Here is a 20620-nt window from a genome sequence, read left to right on the forward strand (position 1 = left end):
TAGGCTTTAGCGTATTACATAGTTCTTCATGGCATAAACATATTTAATTCTCTCACAAACAATGTCTGAAGTAAACGATTTAAAACATCCACTAATGACCAAATTTTCGACTGAATTTGCAAGTCCTTGTTAGATAGCTTCTCTAGAAGTCTTTTGGGAAAAGAACGCAATATTCCAAGAGATGCAATTCATTTCAGCTCTCTAAAACTATGATTTACATAAAAAATGCCGTATAAATACAAGCAAAGTCTTTTGAAAATAATCCGTTTATATTTGTTGAAGAGGAAAAGAAAATGTATAAAATTAGCGCTTGGTACATTTCAAAAACCAATAGCTCAATCGAGCAAAAGAAACGTTGGCGCAAAAATGAAGGAGGATTTGCTGTATTATTCATACCTCAAAATATTCAATTCAATGAGATTATTTTGAATTAAGTGTCGTCCCGCGTTCCGGCTTGCAGTGGAGTGGCGTCCTTTGCAATTTATCGATTGATCTGCCATTTAAACCTGTGGAAAAGGATCGACTATCTGGGTGTTCACAACGAACACCTTAATAATGGATTCTTTACCATAGCTTCAAATGGGGAAATATCGATATATATCGAAGCACGCCACGCCACTGTGGAAACGGTAAGAGCTGGCCAGGCGCAACAGCCGGACGTGGGTATTTTTGCTGCGAAATTTCCGCGAAATATATTTTCAGTGGAATGCGATTTAGTCGCGGGAGCTGTTTTCTGAGAATTTCTCTTTGAGGTTTCAAAAGAAGCCTCGATTTACACTAGTGACAAAGAAAAAACTAGGGGAGCGAGAAAGTAAAAAATATCCTAGGGATGAGGTTCAATGGTCACTGAGCCGATTTTCCTAAATTAAATACTTATTAATTCAAGTTCAGTTATTTTCGTTCTCGCTAATTTTTAACTGCCCGGTCATTGTTCCCAAATATGTGGCATTGATGTCTTCATTTCTTGTTATGCCATGAATGCTTGCGAAGCACTAACATAAGCTATCATAAGAATCGCTCCTGTCAAGGACAATCGATTATAGGGCTTTTCGTCGACGATTTTTTCTCCGCGCACTTGTTTTCTCTAGTAATTAACGTCCTCGCGTTTTTTCGGTAGGGGAGTTTTGGTCCACCTAACGATTGAGACCCAACGGTCCACCAATGGTCTACCAATTGGTCCACACGTACTTACATTGCAAACGACATTTGCTCATGACGTTATGGATGAAAATGTAAACTGTCTTAAAAAAATGAGGGGTTGCTTGGTTATTTTTTTTTTTTTTTTTTTTTTTTTTTTTTTTTTTTTTTTTTGTTTATTCAGAAACATGTAATTCAGATTTTTGGTAAAAATGGGAGTGCGTCAATTCCATGAGGAAAACTTCACTAAAACTCTCCATCTCTTTGGTGCAACACGTCTTAATTATCTTTCAAAAAAATCCCATCTTGTTTCACCTGAAGCGAATAAACCTTTTGATTTGCCTGAGCTAAAGGATCTTATTTGTCCTATGTGTACTATAGGTACCTTCGCGATGGCGGCGGCGTGCCGCAGCGCTTTGAGCTGCTACTTTGCCACGGAGGTGTTGCACAGTATCATACGAGATTGAAGGAATTCTAACATATCATGATTGATGGCATCTTCCAAAAGCACGAAGTTCTCTCACAAATTAAATTGAGTGACGACGACAAAAAAAGATCGGTAGTTGACAAACTTACTAAGTACTATTATCTGATTTCGATAAGGTTGAGCATGATTTTTGAACTTTATTTAGGAAAAAGTGACTTAATTTAAGAAGAAATATGCTCAATTTACCGCCAAGAAGATTTTTATATGAATCATTGACTAAAATAATGCTTGTTTAAAGAAAAAAAATGCTTTTATAAGAAGAAAAGCCACTTACATCAAGCAGAAACCAGCTTTCATTCAGCTATTTTATTCTTGATTCAAAATAAAATCTTCTTGACGGCATACTCAAGAATGTTTCTGCCTAAATAGATTCATTTTTTCTCCAATGAAATACAAAAATAATGGTAGACTTAATTAAATACGGATGCTCGGACTTGGCGAGTTTTTAGATTACCACTGTTGTTTTGTGCTGTTGTATCTTAATTTATTTTGCGAAGAAAGCTCGGTACTCTTGATAGAGATTCTTAATACGTTGGAGTGCCTTCAATTTGGTATGATACTGTGCAAAACCTCTGCGGTGAAATAGTTGCTTGAGGCGCCTTGGCACAATGGCCAGCCGGCCATTGGCGCCTACAAACCTAAAGGGATACATCAAGCATTGCGCAATGCGTGAAGTATCCCCTTAGGTTTGTAGGCGCCAGAGCGCGTTTCCCGCTAGCAACACACCGCCGCCCTTCTCCGTGTTAGGCTCTAGACTTTAATATTTAAACTCGCGGAGTCAGCGTTTGCCATTTCATGATTTTGAAATTTTTGCACACTCTGCATGGATTATTCTCATTTAAAACGATGAAGAAAAAAAAAAAATAAATAAAAAAAATAATACGTCTACACAAAAAACCGAGTTGTTTAATGCCAGATAAATTTTGATCGAAGCCGCTATTTTATGGCCGATTAACCGGGGGAGGGTACACGGTACATCCTCCGCCTTGCGATTGACATGTAGGTTCTTACAATGAATTGGACAATTTAATGTTTTACATGAAAACGAATGTGCAGATTTGTATGCAAACAGTGAATTTTCTGCATACTACTAAGCAAATTCCTTCAAATTTTCGAAGGAATCCGCACAAAAGTCCTATCGTAAAAAATTAAATAGCCCAAGTATTTGGCAATATGGCTGAAGTAGCTTGGTTACCTTCCGCTTAACGCGTCCAAATGTGACCACCAGGGTGCACCTGCACCCGCCATGCAGAGAAAAGAACCTTTATTCGAAAAGTTCGGAGGTGACATTCGCTCACATGCAGACCTGCCGCTTGAATTGCATCCGAATCTTGGTCAATAATCATCCAATTTTCCGAGCGGGTTTCCACAGTTAATTTTCAAACTTGATGCTATGAAGTAAGCCCCTTCGTACAATAGACTTTTCAAATTCTCGTCCCAAAATAGCGTTGATAAGCGCCTAAAATAATGACCTCAACGCAGGATTTTACTCTTACCAACGGATAAAAGACTCACTGTAGCGATGACTCAATTTGATTTAGATGTAACGAGCCGGAATAGTGATAGAATCAGTGTAAATTTTTTGCCTGTATCACTCTTCCACTTGTAGGCAACGGGGAACGAATAATTTCTCTCTAACTCATCTCTGAAAAAGGGAAAAAATAAATGAATTTACGTCTAAATCAAATTTGACGCCTCGAGGAACGTCAATTTCAGTTCATTTTCTGGCCTCGCTCAGCAAGAGTTCTCGTAAATCCCGGGGACTTTTAACTTAATGCCTGAGAACCTGCCCTGAAAAATCTAAACTAAATTTTCATGTTTATCTTTGAGGGCGAACAGTTTTATCTCTTTTGTGCTTTGTGCGGGCATTTATGAGATATTTTAGGTATACAAAGAACGTTTTGGAGGACACTAGGAGAAAATATTTCTGAACTTACTCCAACTTTTGCACGATATACTTCTGGTTATTTTATTTATTTATTTATTTATTTTTTTTAATTTCAAGAACAATGACACAAGCGCATCAATTAATTTTGAAATAAATTTACTTAAACTGAGAAATTTGGTGTAAAATCCATGAAAAAGTCAACCTAATAAATGCAACTTTCACCGCAAAAAGTACAGAGCATTTTCACGGTTTGGAAAAGTTTAAGAGGCGTAGAAGACTTTCTTTGAATGATTTAATTTAAAAGTCTTCAAACTTCGCCGTAACCCGCACGAAGCAACGTAACTTCATCTCAAGGTTGCCAAATTGACTCAACAATTAATTTATTTTAGAAAGTTGCATCTATGCAGTTTTCATCAAAATTTGTCATGATTTTTGCATGAAATCGAAGGAAAAATCAGTGAAATTTCCGGTTCGAATTGCCCAAAAATTATCCTGTTCAATATGCAATTTACGAGGGACGATTTGGCAACATTGAAATGGAGTTACCCTCCTTCGTGAGAGAAACGACGACTTGTGGCTCCAGGTGAAAACACGTCTCAACGCAGCTTTTGGATTTGAAAAGTGTGATATACAAGCACCATTTTGAAACGGCTAGGGGATATAAACTTTGTTTCAATTATTTTACTTTCCATTATTCAAACATCTGAAGCCTATACCAAAACTTATTGGAAAACGTTTCTCGTTAAATTCAAAATCTGTTACTAAGCAGCGGTATTTTGATTCAATCGATACAGCTTATCTATAAACTAGTTAATATTAGAGAATGAAAAAAATCAAATAAATAAAGATAAACAAACAATGATACGTGAATCAAAGTCCAGTTTCCCGTGGTTGACATGATCCAACTGTATTTTCCTCGGGCTTTTGGTGATCGAAACTCGTTTTTTTGTGCATCGTTCGCGAAGAATATTTCAAAATAGGACAATCTTTTGATCCTTCTGAAGTGTGTTGAAAGTAAGTGAGTTCGTAGAGTGGAATGAAAACACTGTTCAGATCCGCTGCCCTTGGCTCTATTTTTCGTCGCTGTCAGAATGCTCAATGCGTGTAACGCTTCATTGCAGATAACCACTCTAACTCGCATGTGGAAATCTATCATGCTGCGAAAAAACGTCCTACCAACATTTCGACAATGCCACGTTTCTCCACAGAATTATGACTTTTCAGGAAAACCCCATTTTTATTTTCTCATTCTCTAATATTCGTAGAATTTTGATCTAATCAAGCTAAAAAGTATAAGAAAAAACAAGTAGAAAGCTTGAATAGTTGAGCACTCAGCGGTCAACGGGTATTAAAAATAAAAATTGCAACTTTCTCTGGAATCAGCAATGCTCAGAGAGGATGGATACAAAAATAGTCGATGAATGTGGATGAATGCCAGTTTGAACGCGTAATTTTTTACCATGAACTTAAGCAGGTCTACAAAACCAAGGAAATTTTTACATTCCCAGAGTACAAGGAGGGACGTTGCAAAAATTTGTATGAAAAATTACGGCAATGAAATTATAATAATCAAATTCGTTGAAACTACATTATTTCGGGCAAAACAAATTTTATTTCATTCACGGTTAATCGTGAAAATAATTATAACGTATTTTAACATGGTTTAAACTTCTCTCAAAAGAGGAGGCAGCTTTCCACATCTTGTTGATAACCTGATGTGTCACTGAGTAGTTGCAGCAGCACTAGTACTTTGGCTCATTTAATGCTGGGTTGAAAACACTCACACCCTAAGAATTAGAATGTTGAATTTACATTCTAGTTGTTAAAAAGATATGCGGTGATCTCAAGAAGATTGTCTGAACTGCCCTCGTCGGGGTGTAAGATGACTCCAGGGGCGGTTGGGACAAACTTTTTAAGGTCCTCGCACAGCTTTTACCAAGCAGGATGTTCATTCAACATCCCATTCTTCCGGTATATCATTTCATTATACATTTTTTAACGGAGTAAATTTGGCAGCGTTCGAATTTTCATGCAGCACGGCAGACATGACGAATGCTAGGACCGGATTCCATTGACATGAAAAGAGAATCGGGACAATAGTGAATGTTCTATGGCCGATGTATACTATGAATCTTACAAAATTTCCTGGGTGTTAGATAGGAATTTTTTTACTCAAGGCGAACGTATGACGGCTCCAATAGAGAGAGGCAAAAAGCGCATGGTCAAAACAAAAGGGTGTCGCGCGAGAATGAATGCTGTTTTCCGGAGATCAATTCTTGGGGTCAAAATATGTACCGCAGTCTTAGCATGAAATTATTTTGTTTAAGCCGTTGGAAAAGGAATTTGGCCGGGAAGACCTCCGTATGTGCTGCCCTCTGTATGCTTCAGTGGTTGCGTTTCGGACGGGCAACAAACGCATTTTAACGTTGGGAATCAGCAGCAAAGGGCACAAATTATTTTAAAAATACAGCTCTCACTGGCTTTCTGGCGGAATAATGCTCTTTACGGCTGTTTCGTCTGAAACAAGGTCAATTTTTGCGCACTTGAGGCTTTCTCATATGTCTCGTTTCTGCACGAAGAAGACGGAATTAAACGTTTTGGCTGCATCAGTGATTTTATCAAAATAAGATGAGACAAATCTTGAGGGAAACTCGATTTCGAAAATTTGAGTATTACGGCTCTCTTCATTCATGGCAGAATTAATGTGTGTTCCGGCGCACAGTGGATCGAGTCAATGATAGAGGTTGAACTTACAATTTGTGACTATAAAACTACAAATTATGATGTTTGTTTAGTCACATTTTAAATTTTAAGGGGTGCCTCTAGAAGAAAATCTTACGGAGCAACCAATGGAACCACTTTTAGAAGCTCAAAGTTTTGTATGAATGGAGTTATGAGCGTTTAAAGTAAAAAAAGTAAGTAGTAGTAAAAAAGAAATAGTATTCGTATCAAATAAAATAATAATTTGTAAGCCCTGAGGAGGAGTATATGACTCCAAAAAGCCTTGGCAACTTTTAGGTTGTCTATTTCGACGGTACAAGTTGGCGATCACATATCTCGTTTATTATCTCATTTTATCTCTATTTAAAAAGTGCACGTTTAAGTGAGGAACGAGTAATGAGCCGTTTATGCAGAATGTTTCCTCCTTAATATTTTACGATGAAAGTGAATCCCAAAACGGAGTTCTTAGTCTAAAAACCAACTCCTGAACAAGACATAATTATGTAAGTAATTTTTACTATTGGGATAGGTTATTTGGCAAAAATACAAATGGGATCATTTTTGTAATCAAACTTCCATTTCATCTATGTAAAAAAACAAGAGGTTCCACCGCAATTCCCTGGTAAAAATTGGCAGTAGAATCTGTGTTCCAAAATACCATGGACCTACGGCCGGCTGTAAGATTTCCAATAGCTTCTATAGCCGGCTACACAATTTCTTATAGCCTTTTATAGCCGATGGCGATTAAGCAACTCACAGCCAGGCGATAAAGTGTATGCTAAACTTCACTAATTACGAATGCTAGGACTTAGTGAGTTTTTGGACCACTGCTCTCTTTTTGGGCCGTAGTATCTTGATTTATTTTGTGAGGAAAGCTCCGTACTTTTGATGGAGGCCTGCCATTCCTAATATATTCGAGTGCCTTCAGTTTCGTATGATACTGTGCAATACCTCTGGTGTGAAATAGTTGCTTCAAGCGCCGTGGCACGCTGCGGTGCGGTAGTAGGCGGGCAGCCAGCGCGAAACGCGCATTGGCGCCTACAAACCTAACAGGGATACTTCACGCGTTGCGCAATGCGTGAAGTATCCCTGTTAGGTTTGTAGGCGCCAATGCGTCGCCGCTCCGCTTTGTGTTAGGCTCTAATATTTAATCTGGCGGAGTCAGCGTTATTCAACTCATGATTTTGAAATGTTTGCACATCCTGCATGCATGGATTATTCTCGTTTTAATTGATGAAAAAAAAATATGTATTAAAAGAAAATGTAACGTGTGTTTTGTAAATATTAAGGTGGTTCCGTACCGAACTTAATGATTTCCAAAGCACACGAATTTCTACACAATTTCTTGTAGCCTTTTATAATCGATGGCAATAAAGTGTAAAGCCCGGCGATAGGAACTACAGCCTGACTGCATAATTTTTTATCGCTTCGTACAGCCCGGCCGTATGATTTTCTCCGCATCCTACAGCCAGCTATATGATTTTCTGCAGCTTTCTTTAGCCGGCCATAAGATTTCCTATGGTATTTTGAAACGCAGCTCCTATCGCCAATTTTTACCAGGGTTGTGTTGGAAGGCGCTTCTGTTAGTGGTAGAAGGAAGTAATATAGTTGTCCATTCTTTCCCAGTCAAATATAACATAAAAGACAACCATAAAATTATCCTCCCCGGCGAGGGATCGAACTCTGATCTCCGAGGTAGGAGCCGGGCGCGGGGTGGGGCTGTGAACGCAAAAATACAAATGACATCATTATTATAACAGAACTTTCATTTCATCTATGTAAAAAAAAAAAAAAAAAAAAAAAAAAAAAAAAAAAACCCCAATATTTCTTCCCATGCTCATGTCCAATCTTCCCTTTGTGCATGAGAATCTTTTTCTACGCGTTAGATTTTGAGGAGAAAACAAGTTACTTTTCTTCTAGTTCAAACCCTCTGCAGTAGCCCTCGCAGTGTTCAGCATGTCCGCGGATAGGGTCAGTAATTTGCAATCTTTATTCAGGACTGAGGAAATTCCCATTCATATGACACAAAATTTAGATGAGAGGTCCGGGGGTTTATTTTTCTTCCGGGGCCAAACTTGACGAAACTCGATTAAACTCAAAGGGAATGCTCCTCCTGAAAACTTGCCTCCGGGCGCGGGGTCCTTTTCCCTCGGACAGTCCCACATGATGCACTAGTTTTAATACTTCTTGGGTTTCAGACGCTGTCGAGGCGAGTAGAATGCGAGTGTGAGCGCGGAGATGGAATCGGCGAGACTCGCTCTCTGTTTGCTCAGCTCATCCCCCGATAAAGTTTGCTCTGACATGTCGCGTTCGTCTGCAGCGCGTTTTTGTCACTCATCTACATCCGAGTTGAATTTAATCTTCGATGCAACCATCCGAATCCTCGCAACTCTACTCAGTTTGTTTTGCGCTCTCAAATAAATCGGATTCGATAGTGGTTCGATGTATCGTTTGGTTCAAAACAATAGCACACAACCTTCAACAAAAATTTTAGGATTTAAGTTGGAAAATGAGAAAATCCCGAAAAATGTCACTTATCATTGGCATTTAGTATTCAAAAGAATAAAAAAATCCATCACAAAAGACCCGTTCGAACCCGTTGAACCAGTCGATATCGATACAATCTAACCTGTTCGATGCATCGAATACGATCCACTTTTTAACACTCGCGCAGTGCCATGGCGACGAAAGAGATTTTGGTTCGGGTTACCGAATATTTTATGCTAAAAAGAACTATGTGCATAGGGATTACTTGTAACATAGTTCCTTTCAGCATAAATACGTGCGCGTCCATTTGTATCTTTCAGACGAGCGATCTTGTACCGTTGATACTGAATTTCTTTGTCGTGCTGAAAGGCATTTCCTGACTCTCATGATACCATTTCAATTTCGAGCTAAGCCAGAAAGCGTCCTTCGTGTTGCAACCTACAAAATAGACCGTATTTTGCAGTTGGACTACATTTTGCAATTATGAACTACCATTTCTGGATCATCTGTAAAAACGTTTTTGCGCATACGGAAACTAACGGTACATACGTTGTTTCTAGATGAAGCTAGAAATTGTAGTTCCTAGTTGAAAATATAGTCCGAACAGGAACTACTATGTTTGGTTCAGTCTAGAACCAATGTATGTACGAACAATTTTCATATGCATATGAGTGGTTTTACAGATGAGCCAGATTTTATTATTGTTTTTAATTGAAAGATGGAGTCTAAATGAACTAGTAGTGCCTGAGCAAAGAATTTTACTGAACCGCTTCTTGTAAAATTTGCCATTAGATTTTGGGAGTAGCTCTTGAGAAATTATAGATTTTAGGTTCCAGATAAGATTTCATCTCTATCATAGTCATAGTAACGTTAGCACTTACGGCTGTCTTGCCTAACACTAGCTTAACATGTAAATGAATAATACCCTTTTTATGCAATTGAAATAATATCGGTTGATTTTTAATCATTCATATGATTTCTAAGAGTATTTCCGATGATTAGTGGCAATTCGACCAAGAACAAAGGCTTCTTTCAATAAAATTTTCCGGTCAGACACTCCTGAGCCCGTTTTCTTAAAACTTTTTTTTTGCACTTACTGCTCTCTTTGCTATCACGGCAGAATGGCCATACTCTAAGTATAAATAGGATGTCCGGAAGTTAACGTACTTAACTTTCAGGATCGATTTCTTAGCTCAAAATATGACCTTTTTTTCCTGTGCACATGTGCCCAAAAACGCTTCATAAGTGAGCCTTGCGGTAAAAATTGCCCACGCAGCAAAGAACTTGGAAAATCTGAAACTTTTTCAGACCTCTGTTGCGTCAAAATGACGCTTTTCTGGAAACTACTTGTGGTACCTTCACTGCTTCATTTTTCGCGCTCTTTCTTGTGCCAGCATCCATTTTTCCAAATATCATTCACCATAAAAGTTATTGCAATTTTAAAATTCTGGAACGCTCGTAACGTCATATTCCAAAGACGCACGTCCGTGAAAACAAAAAAAGATGAACAGTATGCTAAAAAAATATGACAACTTTGAAAACGTAAAGCTCACAAATTAAGCGTTTTTGAGCATTATGTGTATAAGAAAAAGAAGCTATACTTCACTGAAAAAAATATGCCGGTAGATTTTACCATCTCTGACACAGTGATACGAATATGGTAATAAACACCAGACTCTATGGTGGCATTTACCATACTATGGTAAGAATCACCAGAGTTCTGGCGAATACTACTATAATTCTGGTTATTTCCACTAAATAGTATCACTGTGTAAAAAATCAAGTAGACTCATAGTAAATGTCACCATACTTTTTTTTCAGTGAGAGCCGAAACATCGGTCCCGAAGTTAAGTACGTTAACTTCGGGACACCCTGTGGATGCTCTAAACAAAAACAGAGACACGCGTCGACACCTGGATAATCGATGTGGGTGGTTGGTCAAACACTGTGACGTCAGACTTCGAGAAGTGATCCCGGTGTGGCCCCGGCTGTGCACGCTCAATGAACCGTCAAATCGTGGACAATTATTTTTCCTCCGCCACCGCGTCGCCCGTCGAATTTTCTCATCGTTGCCTCACCTCATCGTCTGATATCCAATTTAATAGCTCCGCTCAGTATTCGAGTATCTCAATTCACTTTTTAAGGTGGAATCGCATGAAAAACATGTTATAGAGCATCCTAGATGTGGCTCTAATATATCACTGAAAATAAAAAAATCGGTTAAATTAACCGAACGTTCGGTGCTCCCTGTCATCCCAAATATTCGGTTTGTCAAACTGAACTTTCGGTTCGTGTAAACCGAAAGTTCGGCATACATGGCCAAACTTAGTTCGTCCGTTCACTTTACCGCACAACTTTGGTTACACGAGCCGAAATTTCGGTTTGACAAACCGAAAATTCAGGTTGACAAACTGAATTAGTTGGATGATATTGAATACCGAACTTTGGCACATACAACCGAACTTTTTTTTCAGTGATAAAGAACATTTACCATTGTCCATTGTGCACATTTTACAATTCTTCACGTCCGTGGGTATACCGTTTCCGTAGACATCTTTAATCGTATGCCATAAGAGGGGTGCGCCACCATAAAAAGGTTGTAAAATGGTGGTGGGTCCACACCATTTCGCGGGGAAACCAAATCCAAAAAATTCCAAAAATTTCAATTCGATTTATAATATGTTCACAAATGATTTAAATTGTACTGAATCGTTTGTCTTTTCCTATATCACAATAGTAGGTAAATGTGGATTTTCAAGATGATAAAATGAAAGAATATCATTCAAAAAAGATTTAAAATGAAAAAAAAAATTGAAATGTGAAAGATTTCACAACCGTATCGCGTTACGCGTTTCCGGCAAGATCCTGAGACAGCAATCCTATTTGAAACAAGAGGACCGAAAATGAAAACATGAAAATTTTCTACGCATTATTGTCGGGTACTGAGTAATATTAAACGCTTACCAACATGATCATCGTGATTTATGAATGATTTTTCGATGAAAGCATGTGTCCTTGCAGCCTCCAAGGCATTTTACATAGGTCATAGTGCAAGAACGTTTTTCACACTTTTTGGATAACCTGTTGTTGCAGAATTTCAAACCATTTTTTGCCTATTTTGACAAGCTAGCTTTCAATCTCCTAGAGTATGCACTCAAGCATGCCGCAAAAATCTCAACCACTTAGCCACGCGAGAAATGGTACCGCAGACACCCACAGAGGTGACAGATTGCTAACTGAACGGTGACTGATACTTATTGTCACCCTCAATTCTAAAGAACGGGAAAAGCCAGTAAAACGCACCCAGTTAGTCTGTTGATGAATCGATTTTAAGGCCTATATTTCGACCGCATAAACAGAAAGGAATCAAGCCACATAAGTTATCGCCAAATTTAAAGGGAAATTTAATTTTTTACATAAAAACGGCTGTGTGGATTTTTGTAAGAATGTCAGTGAATTTTCTTCGTGGTACGAGGAAAATTTCTTAAAATTTTCAAAGGAATTTGCGCAAACGTTTTCTTGTAAAAATTAAATTTGGCAATAGCTGACGTGGCTCGGTTCCTTTCTGCTAAACGCGGTCTATTTAAACCCTATCTAATACGATGGTCTATATCAATCAAGCCCATTTGATGACAATTCAAGAATCGACCCTTCGTATTTTCTCTACACTCTGGCTGATACTGTTGCTTGGTAAAGGTTTGTCCTATTTAGGACTCCAATTTCTAAGCAATAGCATTATTTATTTAAAGAGAAATTTTTTTGCGGCAAGAAAACAAATATTTGATCCAAATGTTATTCTTCTTTGGCAACGACAATTTCCTCGAAGCAATGGAAGTTTCCGTGTCACAATGATATTTTTCTCCGTTGTCACGACAAAAAATGTATCTATTTCAACACGAACTTTCATTTGCACAACTTGCATTAAGACTGAACAAAACCCTTCTTCACCGCAACGAATATTTCCCTCTGCACTGCAAAATTTGTGCAGGAAATGATTTTTCATGTCGAGATGAATCCATATTTCTAGTGAAAAATTTCCGACTAAGAACAGAGTCTCAGCATTTTTTGGAAGTTTGGTTGTATTTGATGATATTTCCAGATACCTTGTGAAAACATGTAATTCTGGTAGTCATTGCATATTACAGACCGCCTATTGTAAATGAGCCACACTCTATGGAAACATACCCTGGTAATAATTGGCGAAAGGAGCTGCGTTTCAAAATACCATAGGAGTTCTTATAGCCGACTAAAGAAGGCTATTGAAAATCATATAGCATGGCTGTAGAAAGCGGAGCAAATCATATAGCCGGGCTATACGAAGCTATAAAAAAGTATACATTAGGGCTATAGTTCCTATCGACGGGCTTTACACTTTATCGCCATTGGCTATAAAAGGCTATAAGAAATTGTGTAGAAATGCGTGTGCTTTAGAAATCATTAAGTTTGATACGGAACTACCTTAATATTTACAAAACACACATTATATTGTTCTTCAAAACATATTTTTTTTTTCATCAATTAAAATGAGAATAATCCATACAGAGTGTGCAAACATTTCAAAATCATGAGTTGAAAAACGCTGACTCCGCGAGATTAAATATTGAAGCCTAACACAAAGCGGAGCGGCGACGCACTGGCGCCTACAAACCTAACAGGGATACTTCACGCATTGCGCAATGCGTGAAGTATCCCTGTTAGGTTTGTAGGCGCCAATGCGCGTTTCGCACTCTCTGCCCGCCCGCCGCGCCGCAGCGTCACACGGCGTCTGCAGCAACTATTTCACACCAGAGGTATTGCACAGTATCATGAGAAATTGAAGGCGCTCCAACTTATTAAGAATGACAGGCATCCTTCAAAAGTACGGAGCTTTCCTCGCAAAATAAATCAAGATACTACGCCACAAAAAGAGAGCGGTAGTCCAAAAACTAACTAAGTCCTAGTATCCGTATTTTGTAACGTTTAGCATAAAATTTATCGTCTGGCTGTTGCTTAGTAGCCATCGGCTTTAAATTGCTATAAGAAATTGTACAGCCGGCTACAGAAGCTATTGAAAATCTTACAGCCGGCTTTAGGTCTATGGTATTTTGGAACACAGATTCTACTGCCAATTTTCACCAGGGTATTTTAAAATTAATAGTTTTTTTCGTTCGTTTTCGAGAAAAATTAGATTTGGAACATTCGGTTGAAAAAAGACAATCCAATCCAAAAATTAGGTTGCCAGCGGCTCGTTTAATTTGTTGCCAAGAAAAAGATTTTGAATCCCATTTTACTTCGACAAAATTCAGCCTCGTCCGAGGCCGATTCCAATTTTGATACGTTTTTCTTGGTTTACGTCTTTTGACCTTCAAACTTAAAGTCATGAGTCTATTTTAATTTCAATTGCTGGAGAAATTTTTGACCAAAATTTCTACTGGCAATACACTCCTAAGGTAAAGTTTTTTCTAAATTTTGATTTTCTCGACTATGAAGGTGACATTTATTTACAGAAGGCCTTATTCAGCGGAATCCATCTGGACGCGGTGCGAGTTAATGAAATTTTCGAAAAATTGAGACCTTGCAATACGGTTGTTTTTTACATTGCGCCTTTTAAAGTTGCTTTTCTCTCGGAAAAGTTATAAAAGACTCAACATGGTTATTCATGTAGGCGAGAGATTATCAAGGAATAAATTGCAAGGCTAATGAAGTTTCGTTTCCAATTTTTAGCGTTTTATTCTTCGTTTAGCGGACTCAAACAATCTCACACTGAGCGTTTCGCTATTCCACCCCTGTTACTTCCAACTTAAACTGAGGAATTCAATAAGAGCGGAAAGTTTCCGATAGAATCCATCGTAACTTTTCAGCTCTTGTTTGAAGTGTTTGCCCTACATTGGAGCCAGTTTGGAAGATTTTTTACGCTCTCATGAACATTTGCAGTGTGTTGCTTCATATTCTTTTAAATTCAAACTATATAAGTAAAAATTCTCTGCTTTAAGCGCTTGCATCATTTTATAACGATAATAAAGGATTAAAAAGGTTACAGAACTTTCGAATAATTGGATAGAATATTGAATATTGGAATATTGTATTGAATATTGGATTAGATAATGTGAGTTCCGCCTGTTTAATGGTATTTTAAATCAACAAAAAATTCCATCCTGTTCCTCCCTTTTTACTTTTCGTTGGCTGAAATGAGCAATTCTATGAATGATTCACATCTGACATTTTTACATTTTGAAAAAGAGTCACTAATTCCTCAGTTTCAAATAAATAAAATCAATGAGAAAAGTTTCCTATCACCCCAGTCCTTGTTTCTGCAGTACACTGGAAAAAAAAGTTCGGTAAATCCGAACTACTCGTAGTCAGTATCATAAGGAACCAGGTTTTGTTTGGTACACACAACCGAATTATTTGGTCTGTTCAACCGAATTATTCGGTTTGTGCGACCGAACCATAATAAATTCTTACAGTTCGGTTCAGTGGACCGAACAGTTCGGTTGAGCAGACCGAATAATTCGGTCGCGTGTGCCGAACAAAATCGTGATTCCATATGATCCTAACTAGTTCGGATTTACCGAACTTTTTTTTTCAGTGTAGGTAATTTCGGAAAAAGAGCGTAATACATAATCTCGACGCAAATTTGAACAAACACACAGATGTTCATTAAAAAAATTCGACGTGAAATTTTATTTTTCTGTTGCAGGTGGTACTAATACACTTTGTGTTAGGCAGCACATCAGTCCCTCCAAACGCTGATATCTCCATCGAAGATCAGAAACCAAATGATGCCAAAGAGGAGGACAGTGGAAGGACAGAAGGCAGGCTTCAACCAAATGATGCCAAAGAGGAGGACAATGGAAGGACAGAAGGCAGGCTTCAACCAAATGATGCCAAAGAGGAGGACAATGGAAGGACAGAAGGCAGGCTTCAACCTCGAGAAGCCGCGGATCCCTCTCAAGCTACTTACGACAACTTCGGCAACACCGTTTCGTACATGAACTTCTTCCAAAAGGCAGGATTTCTAGGAGAACAGCAAGAAGGCTCTGACTCCTTTAAGAAGAGTCCGTTTCTCAAACGGTTCCGGGACTTCTTGTCTCAAGAATTAAACAGGGAACTAGCGCCATCAGAGTCCATTCATGACGACTATGTCGACCTTTCATCGAACTCAACCCATGAATTAAACCAAAGCTCACTTGTGCCATCAAATGCAACTTTCCAAAATTCTAGTGACCTGTTGAATCTTAAAGACCCAGACCCGAAAGAATCATCCGTCATTGAACTAAAGTTGCACAGAGCCATTGAAGAAAATGCTGATCAAAACGATTCATCGAGTAGCGTAGCCGCGGTTGGCACCCAGGAGAAACAAAACAGAACCGATGAAGAGGATGCTTTTGCTGGCACTCAGCCGGAAGCAAACGTAACATTAGATGTCTTGCAGATCGAAAATTTTGTTGAAAACGAAACCCAGAAAAGTCCATCCAGCGAGCCGAATCCTGTCGATTTACAAGCCGCAGCAGATTCATCTTCCGATTTTCCGAAAGTGCAAGCTCTCAACAGTGCGGGTGTCAAACAAAATCGAACCGAAGAAACATCTGACGCAAATGTGGCAGCGTCCTCCTCTGAGTTTCTCAAGCTCCAAAGAGCTATCGATGAGGAGACCAAACGTCTTCAATCAAAAGCGAAAACCTCCGGAAAGCTCGCTTTTGGTGATAAAATGGACCGGAGCCACAAGAAAGACACGAACTCCGACATAGAATACCCCTCCAGCGATGACGATTATCCAGACATCAAAGACATCCCCTCCCACAACGAGGTCCCGTCCTACGAGGCCCTCCAGAAGACATACAACGAGGACGGCTACCTAACACCGGCCCCCAGCCGTGCGACTAGCTCCTTCGGCATCGAGAAATACCACATCCCCAAAACGCAAGCAAACTACCCATTGAGTGGAAGTGAATCGTTCAACAACTTTGAATACCCCTCCCTGAAGCAGCGAGTCTACAGCGCTCACCCTTACACTCCAACAACGAGATCAAAACACGGTGCCCCACAGGTGAACGAGGACCCGGAGGAATATCCCCAGTACGGCGATCCGTCGGATTTCATAGGTATCGGGCAATACCCGTCCGATTACGTCATACATAGTGCAGAAGAACCAGAGGCTGATTATTACGACGATGAGAAGAGTCCACCTCCGACTGGCTACTACCCTTACTTCACGCCGCAGAAGAAGAAGAAACCCTCGGACGAGGACGATTACGATTTCGGCGACGGGGACGACGAGGACGAAGACGGCGAGAAGAAGGACAAAGACGAATACTACGACGAAGGAGAGGGAGAGCCGGACGCTGACTACACGAACGTCCAACCGACGATCAAAGCCTTAGATTCGGAGACGAAGGAGTCCAAGTCGATCTCGTCCAAACGGAAACCGGACAAAGACAAGAAAAAAGAAAAGAAATCCATGAAGAAGATATTGAAGGCAGCCCCAATGCTATTACCCGCTCTGCCGATCATGGCTGCCATGGCCAGACCATCCAGTCCGATAAAGCACTGCACGCTCAAGAATAAAACCGTCGAGCCCGCGCGGAACGAAAGTTCGAACGCGACGAAGCAGGCTTCCTACTGCTACACGTGTATCAATTTTGCGAACGGCGAGAAGACGGAGCAATGCGTGAACAAAACGCTCGGAAAGCCCGAAGATGTTCTCTCGACTACCCCGAGTGAGAAAAAAGATGAGGCCAAGGTCCGCGTGGCTCGGCAAGTAATCGTGAGGAGGTGGATGCCTCAGATGGAGGTCTACCCGCGCGAAACGAGGCGTAGAGCACCCCGACGGGACGAGGTGGATGCCGTGGATTTCGACTTCGAGCATCACGGTGAAGATATAGAGAACGATGACCTCGATTTCTTCTCGGACGAGGACGGAGAAGCTGGCTCGGATGTTGATGAGTATCTGCCCCCAGCAGAGAGTCTCCGGGAGATGGACGACGGCTCGTGTAAGAAAGTCCGCAAGAACGGACTCAACTGTCTCGTTTGCGAGAAAGCCAATTCTGCCGGGACGTTCGAGCAGTGCTCTTACGAATCGGACCCAAAAGAGAACGCCTACGAGTATTCGACCAAAGAGACTTACGGCTCGAAGAACAGGCCCTCTGAGAGGTACCGACGTTCCCGAGTCAAGAAAGACATCAATCTCAGGAACAGTCCGTTCGACTCGGGGCTTCTGCCCAAAGGTCCGTCCATCGGACGAGGCAAGATCGACCTCTTGGGAAGGAACAACGGTTTCAAGTCGGACTTGGGGAAGTCGTATTCCCTAAGTGGGAGCTCGGATGACGATTTTTCCAGTAGCGTCTTCCCGGACGTGAAAGTTCCTGGTTTAGGAGGCGGCAAGTCCAACCATTTCTCGAATGAATTCTCGTCCGACCTCGATGCTGCCATCAAACCCGAGTCCGATTTCCTTCCCGGATTCGCATCCAAGTCTTCGTTGAACTCCGGAGGAGGTCTGTTCAAAAAACAAAGACCGTCACTGTTTGATAACCGACCACAGTTGAGGCTCAAACCGGAGAAGAACTCCTACGACAGCCTCCTCGGAGACTTCACCGCCAAGGACCGATCTCACTGCAAGAAAGAGATCAAGGATGGGTCCACCTGTTACTATTGCACTGACGACGAAGGGTCGGAACATGAGGAGTGTATGTACGTGAAGAAGTCTCAACCGGAGAACAAGGAGGTCAAGTACCACCAGTCGAAGGAAGTCAAGACACCGCTGCGGGGCCACAAAGCGGCGGACAAATTCGACGAGATATTGAACTCGAACACCGCCCACAACCCGGTTTACAGGCAGAATGACGAGGGAATGGACTCTGTCGAGGACTTTGAAGAGGATGTAGAGTCGACTTACGCCAAACACGAAGCCGCGAGTCCTGGCTTTTACCACGAGGGGTCTCCGGCCATGTCGACTGTCAGTCGGACAGACTTCAAGGGCGATGAGAGCCCGACGGGGTATCGGTACAATACCCAGCATACAACATCGCCGAATGGCCGAGAGGATAGTGCTCCCACTCAAAAGCCATCCAGCCGTTTGAGTTACGGAATGTTGGACTATCCAACGAAACCACCGCCCGCGCCGGTCGACGCGGATGAGGATTTGGAGAATCTGGAACCCGGCGTCGGGGGCGGGGACACAGAGCCTCTGGGGGAGAATTCCAGCAACAACCTCCGCCACCACGAGGCGCGAAGTGATGATGATGTTCAGCTTGTTTACGACAACCGGTTCAAGATGACCTTGCCCAAGTTCATGGTTGAGAAGACCGAACAGGAGGATGAGTTTGATAGTACCTACACAAAAATGCTAAAGAACATTGATAAAATGTGATTTGGTTCAAACTGGTTGGATTTTAATGGTGGCGGCCTCTCGCCGCGCCGCCATAGTGGATCGAGTCAATAGAAGAGGTCGGACAAAATTCGACAACTTTAAAAGCTTATAACTCCGTTTATATACAATTTTGAAGTTCTAACAGTAGTTCCATTTGTTTCCACGTGAAATGGTCTTCTAAAAACACCCCTAATTATTTTAAATGTGACGAAGTAAACATCAAAATTTGCAGTTTTAGGGGAGAAAATTATGTCCGACTTCTCTGATTGACTCGATCCACTGGGCGCCGATGGTTGGTGGAGAAGGCTAAGAACCAAACAGTCCGTCTGATGACCTGTTGCGGGGATGCATTACGAAATTTTGGCGGGAAAATGTTAAGCTGGGAAAGTCATGATCTGCCGTGTGTCTAGATAGTTTAGATACGATATTCCGCATTGAAAGTCTCAACATTGTGAGCATGATTTGTGGGTAACAGTAGTATACTACCTTAATATGAATGTGCGCCTTGTTTTAAGGCGCCTTTTAATACACTCTCAACGATTTCAAAGTAGGTTTTTTTAATTCAAAATGCAAATATATCGCACAACTTGATAGAAAATAACTCACAAATGTGTCTCGGTCCTTAAGAACAAGTTTTGACTATTTTCAGCTCTCACCAAAATCACTAGAGCTGAGAATCAAATACAGATTAATTTTGTTCCAAGTTTGAGTGATTTTTGCAATGGTGTAAATAGTTAGAAATTGTTCTTAAGGGCTGAAAGGCTGTATATTCTTTTCTATGAAGTTCTGAAATGTATTCGTTTTTTAGCTTCGAAAGCTCAATGGGAGAAACAGTGGGTTGTTAAACTTTTCGAACTTTTTATTTTTGAGACAAATTAAATTGCTAACATTTTTTGGATTTCATGGAGGCACTTTTTGCATAGTTATACGAAATGAGACATGAAATCTGTGGCAATTGCATGCAAAACATATTAGTTCAACAAGCAGGCTGGATAAGGGTGAAATTCTTCATTTAATGATCCTCCTTGCCATTGTCCACCTTGCACTTGCAAATACTTTTTTTAAAAATATGTCTAAATACACCTAAATAAAAAAATCAAGAAAGGAATCAAATCGATTCAAAATTTTGTATTTAGGATATTTCAAATCCAGCCGTCAGCGCAAGATAGATTCACGATGTATTTTCATAATCTGTTTAAAATAATTGTTTCCTGGCATGCCAAGATTATCTGATTGTAAATTTATGAACTATTCACTGGTCCTCTTTCTAAATATGTAATATACCTAAAAATTATGAAACACCGAAATCCATATTCATTTGTGATCTCAAGCTCTTCACCGTGAGTCCCCAGCTCAATTTCTTAGAAAACACGATAAACCGAAACCTCCCGCAAAAAATTCTATCTGAATATTGAATTTCTACCTATGATGAAATCACGGGATAAAATTAATGAAGCACCGCAGTTCCTCTGCCCTGAAACTCCTCTCTCATTTTTACTGTAGTTTCCATACGCCGGAGACTTGTTAAATGCAAGTCGACCGAATCGGTGGC

At 40.3% G+C, this 20620-nt stretch overlaps 1 protein-coding gene across 1 annotated transcript in view; it reads left to right on the forward strand.

Annotated features, from left to right (window-relative positions):
* Window positions 1-20362, forward strand: part of LOC109039828 (uncharacterized) — a 28101-nt gene extending 7739 nt beyond the window's left edge. Inside the window, exon 2 of the mRNA XM_019055497.2 lies at window positions 15400-20362. Within this exon, the coding sequence (XP_018911042.2) occupies window positions 15400-19068 (3669 nt within the window). The 3' untranslated portion in view covers window positions 19069-20362. The remainder of the gene's footprint in view (window positions 1-15399) is intronic.
* Window positions 20363-20620: the final 258 nt, after the last annotated feature.

This window comes from Bemisia tabaci, chromosome 5 (assembly GCF_918797505.1).
Source record: "Bemisia tabaci chromosome 5, PGI_BMITA_v3".
NCBI classification, from domain to species: Eukaryota; Metazoa; Arthropoda; class Insecta; order Hemiptera; family Aleyrodidae; genus Bemisia; species Bemisia tabaci.